Source organism: Eupeodes corollae, chromosome 2 (genome assembly GCF_945859685.1).
Source record: "Eupeodes corollae chromosome 2, idEupCoro1.1, whole genome shotgun sequence".
Lineage (NCBI taxonomy): Eukaryota > Metazoa > Arthropoda > Insecta > Diptera > Syrphidae > Eupeodes > Eupeodes corollae.
This window is the reverse complement of record NC_079148.1, coordinates 37,167,539-37,175,382: the sequence shown is the minus strand read 5'-3', so window position 1 is coordinate 37,175,382 and position 7,844 is coordinate 37,167,539. Positions and strand designations below refer to the sequence as shown.

Genomic DNA, 7,844 nt, shown 5'->3' with positions numbered 1-7,844 from the left:
ACAAAGATGTCAGGTCAAGCGTTCCTGTTCATGGTAGTACTATTAAAATTAATGTACAAAGATTTTTTGTTTATTTAAACAGCTCATTATTGGTTTTACATTTCGGAACAAAATCGTTTCACGGAAAAATTTCCTTTTTTGTTTTCCCACCCGTCAATTTTATTTTCAATGATAAACTCTCACCTCAAATGCTTCATTCCAATCAGGAAATACTTGATTCCAATCTGTCGAACGACATGAATTTTCAATGAAAACTATGACTCTAGCGATAACTATAACTGAACCCGAAGAAAAACTTGGTTTTCTCATTTGATTATATTTTTTAAATGTAACTTGTATTTAGACCACCCATTGCTTGTACCAAAAGCAAAATGTTTAAGTGGCAGACATCAAGAATTTAGTTAGTTCAAAATATTTGTCTGTTAGATCACGAGTTCCATCTATCCTTAGGTTATAAAAACTTATCTTAGGGTGTTTGTATATTTTATAATTTTAATAGTAGTTTAAGGTCAAATCAAAATTGGCAACGAATTTTTAAATAATATCAATAAAATAAATTACTCAGCAATTATAATTGCCACTAAATATTCACCACTAGCTTTATGCCCATCACTATTCAAATTCACCCCAAATCAACATCTTGTTTGTTGTTGTTATCAATCGTATTTCACCAATTCCAATTCACCGGAGGCCGGAAAATTATCCGGCTTCATTTAAACAAAAACTTCATCCAAAAATTCATCCAACAAACATCAAACAAAATGAACTCTCCATCTCCACAACCACACAGCGGCAAAAAGGTTCACTGCTGGCGCTGCTGTCGTTGTCGTCTTCGTTGTCATTCACAATTCACATTCATTTTCGAATAACAAACCGTTTCGTCGGGTTCGTTTCGTTCGTTCGTTCGAGGTTCGTGGTGGTCTCAGGTCTCCTTCTCTCTCTATCTTTGTTTTATATTTTAAAACACGGCAAAGTCCAACAAAAGTAAATTTATTATAAATATAAAAATTAGTTAAAATTATATAAAGTTTAGAATTGTGAACTCGAAGTCGATCTTAATTCGTACAAAGAAAGTAAATTAGCATATTTTTATCTTGATATTTAATTTTTGTACGTCTTCAATTGGAATCATCTCAAAGTGCACTCAAAGTGCGGTTCTTGAATCGTGTTTTTCTTTTTGCGAAGAGTTAGTGGAGTCTTTCGTCCTCTTGGAATAGAAGCAACACACAGATTTTCAAAGCATTCTTGCTTCAACATTAAGAACAACCTCATCGTCGTCGGTCGTCGTCTTCGTCATCATCTTTTCTCCAACGAGCTCCAATCTAACCAAACAGCTCTAAAGCTAACATCAGCATTCGGCATATTAAACTGAAACTGAAACTCCACCTCATTCATATCGATTGTGTCTCGGTTCGGCGCGATTTTTTTTTTCCTGTCTTGGAGGAAGATAATAACAAAGTGAAATAAGAAAAGTAAATAAAATTATTTGATAAAATTAATTTGTGAGAAATAAAATAAAAGTAAAACACAAAGATGTCGACGCTAAGCAACAAATTCAAAACTCTTTCTGTTGAGGAAAAAGCTGAAATTCAAGAAAAGTTCACAGACGTAAGTACATTCCTACAATTTTATTTATTGGACAAAAGTTCTGATTCGGTTTTTATCTTTGCTCCTGTATTCCTGTGCAAATCTAAAGCTAGTGTAGTGCATTCCCATCCCGTCTGGGTCTGGATCTTTGTGAATCTCAAAGTCGACCTAAAAAAAATGAATAGATTCGTAGTACCTAAGTTGGGAAGAATATTCACGCCCAAGATTTGGAAATTGAAATCTCCACATGAAGCCGCTTCCTACGCATCTCACATGAAAAACAACTTGCGTTTCAATTTCAGTGTCGTGTCTTCTGTCATCTTTAGCTTCCCCTTTCGTGCGTCGTTGCCTTCACCTTCTCCATCGCCTGCTTACCTTGTTTGTTGTTTCGGAGAAACAACTCCCCAACTGCGATTCAACTCCACTCTGACTCTACTCCAGTTTTTTTTTTTTCTTTCTATATATTGAACTTCACATCTTTGCGGGGGTGCTCTGCCAGACAGCATTACCAGCATCCAAAAGTTTTCGTTTGAAAGATGTTTCGAGCAGTTGTGTGTGAAAGTACATCAACAAAATAAATAAAATCGAAGCTGATTCGTTGAATTATTATGACGACATAAAGTCTGTCTGTTCAACACTTACTTGCTACTTAAATAAATGTTGCATAATGACAATAATTGATGAAAGTAAAGTTGATAAATGATAGGAACATAGGTACTTTTCTAGTAGAGAGAAGAAGTTATTAAGATCATGGTTTTCGACGAAGCTTCATTAAGATTTAATCTAGCGGTAATGCACAAAGTGTATTGATTAAACAACATCACTTAGCACTTTTTTCAAAATTTCAATTGATTTAAACCTGGAATTGTTCCAATTGTGTTTTACATTCTACCTCAACTATTTATCTTCGCAAGGACAAAAATGAGTCATACTTGCATTCTTTGGGTAGCACAATGAAACAAGTGATGATGTTGTTTATTTACATTTAAGTGCTTCCTTACATCTGCATTCCTTCTTACTTAAGTGATGAGTTATCATTTGTGAGAATTTTGTGGGTTATTTTGTTAGGAAAAAAAGTGCACGCAGTGAGAAATTGTTGTTTTGTGAGAATACTCAAGGACAAGGATTTAAGTTTTTCACTTTTTGTTGCTTTATAAAAGAGTGTGGACTTTGAAGCAGTTTTAAGGTAGGTTTGTATGAAAATAGGAATGTCTTTGTTGTTTTGAGTTCAAAGCCAATATTAATGCAAAATATTTAGGTACCGTTGTAGAAATAAGGATTCGTAACGTGGTTCTTTTATACATAAATTTGATTGTGCGAAAATTAGTACACTCACTGGCGCATTTATGTTTTGACGGTAAGGATCTACAAAAGGATGCTGGTGCATTTTTTCATATTTAATGAATTAATGAATTTTTATGGAAACTTCAAGAATTATTACTTATGAATTAATATCATTCGTATAAATATAAATATTTTAACCGTCTTAGAATTGGTCCGGACACTGTCTAATAGGAAAGCACGCCACGAGACTAGGCGTATTCTCAAATGACTTTTGCAGAAGCTGTATGGACGAAGAAACGGAAGAAACGGTTCTTCATCTTCTCTGCACATGCCCTGCTCTAGCTCGAAAACGCAAGAATTACCTAGGGGAATTCTTCTTTAACAATCTAAACGATCTAAATCATATCGGTATAATCAGCCTCTCACGTTTCGTAAGGAACTCAAGCTGGTTCCATTGAGCTTAGGAGGAAAAGATTCATGTGATATCACATTGGGCCATTAAACTGGCCTAAGTGTGTCCGTTTCCATCTTGGACAGCCACTATAACCTAACCTAACCCTAGAATTGGTCCGGCCAAAAGCTATAAGTTTTAAATAACGCAGTTTCGTGAACTATTTTGTATACATAACAAAGCTAGCAGAGCCTGTCAAAAAAGAACGATCAGTCGATATGGACTAAGATTGAATTAAGACTTCCGGCACTACAACCGAAGGCACAAATATTGGTAGTCATTTTTAGTGTTTTTTAAGAGATTTTTTTTTGTCAAAAATATGTCGGTTTTACACTAAAATAAAACCGATATTATTTGCTGATGTATACTCGTCTTTAATTATTACCAATCTTACTAATTCTGTTGTAATATCTGAAGCATAGACGGAGCTGCTGTAGATGTCAAACTCACCAGCTGCGCCATCGCGGCAATTTCCTCATAGTGTCTTCACCAGCAAGGAACTTGCTCCGACGCTGTGTGTTTTGCGGCAAATAATATCGGTTTTATTTTAGTGTAAAACCGACATATTATTTACCTACCGAAACACACAGCGTCGTTGTTGAAGACCTGTCTGTTATCTGCTGGTGTTTGCCCACAACGCTATGATGAATGTTTTTTTTTTTTTTTTTTTTTTTTTTTTTATAAATAATTCAACTAATTACAAATAAAGAAATTCATTTTTAATAACATAAAAGTCTCCGTGACTATCATATAACATAACTTAAAATTTTATAATTATATTGGCTTAAAGTTTTTAAAAAGAAAAGTTGAACTTAGGTTAGTATTTGAACTTATCTCTCTGCAGTAATGCTTTCGGAACGTATTCTCAGTACTCCAGTTTCCTCTTGATAAAATTTCATCTAATGGTTGGTTCTCTAGCCAACCCAATGAAGCAACCGCTGCTCTGAAACTTCCTGGAGGAGCACCAACGCCCGCATCTTTTAAGACAGTGCGAATCCAGCTTCCAATTACTGTTCTTGATGCCGGCTTTACCGGTCCATGAATGGTTATGAACAAGCTATCTAAGTTGCTCTGGAGAGCCCTCCTAGCTTGAGAGAGTCTAATCAACTGTTTTATCCAAAAAACAGGACAGACATTCTTATTTTCATGGCAAATTAACTGCCAACTAGACTGCCTGTGTCTGGCTGAATCAGTCTTGGATCCGAATGAGGGATGCAAAATTATATTGCCATCATTCTCTATGTAGTTATCGCATGATATTTTCAAAAGTGTGAGGTCATGAACTCTTCTACCTGACGCTAAGAGTAGAATGGAAGCTGTTCGCCTCGAGGCCTCAAATAAGTTTTCATTTTTAAACTCATTCTCTGCTAACCAATTAAACACGCACCTTGGATCCCAAATGGGTGGTTTCTCGGAAGGTGGTTGAGAAGAACAGATAGCTCTTAAAATACGCCGTACAAAAAAGTCTTTTGTTAGACTATCAACTAACGCTGGATCACAAAAGGTTGCAATCGCAGACTTGTGCACAAGGATAGTACTGGAAGCAAATTTATCCTTCAGGTAAAGATTGGCCAAATATCTCGCTAAGCTAGAACCCTTAGGGGATCTAGGATTGATCCCAACCTTTTCGCACCAAAAAAGCCATCTCTTGATAGCAGGAGAATAGGTTTTAAGTGTAGAATCTCTCCATCCTTTACTCAATAAATTCTTTTCTTCGGAAGTCCAATCTACTAGCTGGCCTCCCCAGCCCCAACTATCCATACTTTCAGGGTTAAATTGTCTACCTGCGAGGGAGGCTGGCCAGTTGTTACATCTATTAACACCTTCCGCAGGTTTTGAATTACAAAGGGGGGCTCCAGCGCTCGAGCTCTGAGGTCGGACATCCAGAAGGTCTGGTCCCATTCTGGTGACACAATTAGGTACTTCCCGTGAGATCGGTTCAAGTGTGCTAGAACCCTCGGCACTAAGTTGGGCGGTGGGAAAATCCAACCTAGGCAAGAATCCCAACTCCGGCTGAAAGCATTTATGTAAGCTGCGGCCTGATCTTTGCAGTCTATTGATACATAGTTGTCGAGAACTTTTGCTTCTTTTGAAGCAAAGAGATCTATCTCTGGAATTCCCCATTTTTTGAAAACTTCCCCAGTTGCTTGGGGTAGAAGATGCCATTCCGGCGTCGGACGACCTCTTGACAATCTGTCGGCTATTCCGTTGTATCTTCCCGGAAGATAAAATGCGGATATTGTTATATTGAGCCGATCGACAAGCTGAAGGAGTTGGTATGTTAAACTTAAAAGGTTCACTGATCTTGTGCCTCCTTCTTTCCGTATGTAAGCAATCAAAGTTCGATTGTCTGACTGCAGAAGAATATGTGCTTCTTTCAGAACTGATGCCCTCTTGTCTATTGCCATGAAAACTGCGTACATTTCCTTTAAATTGCAATGCCATTTTTTCTGATCTTTCGACCACTGACCTGATAAGACTGTTTCGTTCAGATGAGCACCCCATCCTGTATCTGAAGCATCCGTTGCCAGAAAATGTGTCACTTCTTTTTTGTGTATTAACTCGTCCTTCGTTAACGCTTGGAGCCACCAATCTATCTCTTTCAGAGCCCTCCGAGGGATGATGAGTTTTTGTCTCGGACGTTTGTCGTACTGCCTTGAAAAAATCTGAAGGTAACGAGAATGGAGTCGACCTCTGGGCACTACAAAACTGGCGAAATTTAATTGGCCCAGTATCTGCTGCAACCGATGCAGATTGCAAAACTTTAAATTTGACATTACCTGAAGGGAAGATCGAATCTTCTCCCCCTTTTTTGCTGGTAGGAACATAATGTTTTTGAAAGTGTTCCAAGTAATTCCAAGGTACTCCAATTCTTGACTTGGAATAAGGACTGATTTTTTGAAATTTATCTCCCAGCCAAGTTCCTCTAGAATTCGAACGGTTTCCGCAACCAACATTAATCTTAAGAAACGTCGATGGCTCTCTGCTATTGGCACATGGAAATATGCTTGAGAAATATCCACTTTTATCATCCAATCTCTTGGTTGCAAAAACTCTGGAATCGCAGAGTGAGAAATTAGTTTGAATGTTTTTACATTCACGTAACAATTTAGGGCTCGCAAGTCGAAAATCGGACGAAGACCTCCATCCGACTTCCTTATTAAGAACATTTTTGAAAGGAAACTTGGTCCAACTTCCGAAGGGGGTTCTAAGATTTTCAGTTTTTTCATCTCTGTAATCTGCATGTCCATTTTGTCTGAAAATGCTGTTGCAAAGTTGATCCGAGTAGCTCTTGAAGGGTATGTTAAATGGGGTTTTTTGCAAAACGGGATTCTTGTTCCTGAAATAGTTTTTAAAATAAAAGAGTTTGCACCCAAATCCTTCCAGCTTTCTTGGTAAGCTTGCAACTGACCCCCTCTGAAAGTTGAACCTGAATCATTTATTGTCTCTGTCGTGTTCTTTGGAACGAAAGGAAGAATTAAACTTTTTGCCTTGGCCCTTATTTGAGTTGTTTACTTTCTGGTCTTTATGATTATACTTGTAATGCTTTCGAGAACCCACTCTACTATCAACTGCGTTTCTTCTACTCTGGATGTGGACTAGCTTTGGAGTAAAAGTTTTCTTTTCTCTAACGTGAGACGAAACACTAAGCCATGACTGCACTCCCCCCAATGATTGTATTAAGGAAGACAATTCCTGTTTATCGAAAAGGTTCTCAGCACTAGGATTTACACCTCTAAGGGCAACTTGGACGTTCTTATTAGCTATTTCACCCACTAGCCTTTCTCTCCGCACCTCAATGCATTCTGCTCTCTTGCCACAGACCACCTGAAGTGCCAGTTCAGAGATCTTATAAGAAGCAGACGAAGATCCGAATATTGCAGTGAATTGTTCATAAAGAGTATTTGGGTTCAATTCATTCGGTGATTTAAACGCCCAATCAATAATAGACTGCAACCCGGACTTGAGTAATGACTTTTGTTCCAATAATGCATTTGACAATGCGGCCATTACTTGTTCTGTTGAAGCGAGGTAATCTTTTCCCTTATTTAGGGTACATAACTCATCGTTCACTTTTAGTTCCACAAAACCCGGGGTCGCAGCTAATGATTTCATAGCTTTAGAATACCTGACGCTCCTCCATGTAGGCAAACCAAAGTGCTGCAATTGCACTAACTCTTTCAGATTTTCTTGTTTAGCTGGCTGAACTAAATTAGAATCGCATTCCGTATGCAACTCACCCAGGTCTAAAGTTCTCCGTGAACTTTCTGGATTATATAAAAAGGAGGAGGTACTCGGCTTGTTGGGTGTCATAATGTCCTGTGGTAAAAGCATACTTACATACTGCGAAAGCTGACAAACCTGGTCCGTTAGATCATTTACCCGTTGATCCATAGAAGAAACATGTTTGGACATGTTTTTCTTTCTTTTATTTGGAGGAGGTGAAGCGACGCCTTCACTTTCGGAAGAAGATGGTGACGATTCCGACGAGTCGCTCCTTTTTCTCGAATGCTCGTCATCA

At 37.9% G+C, this 7,844-nt stretch overlaps 1 protein-coding gene across 1 annotated transcript in view; it reads left to right on the top strand.

Moving 5' to 3' along the window:
• The first annotated feature begins 867 nt into the window (after nucleotides 1-867).
• The window catches only part of LOC129948508 (plastin-1), an 87,353-nt gene continuing 80,376 nt past the window's right edge, over nucleotides 868-7,844 (top strand). Inside the window, exon 1 of the mRNA XM_056059539.1 lies at nucleotides 868-1,608. Coding sequence (XP_055915514.1) covers nucleotides 1,534-1,608 — 75 coding nt within the window. The 5' untranslated portion in view covers nucleotides 868-1,533. The remainder of the gene's footprint in view (nucleotides 1,609-7,844) is intronic.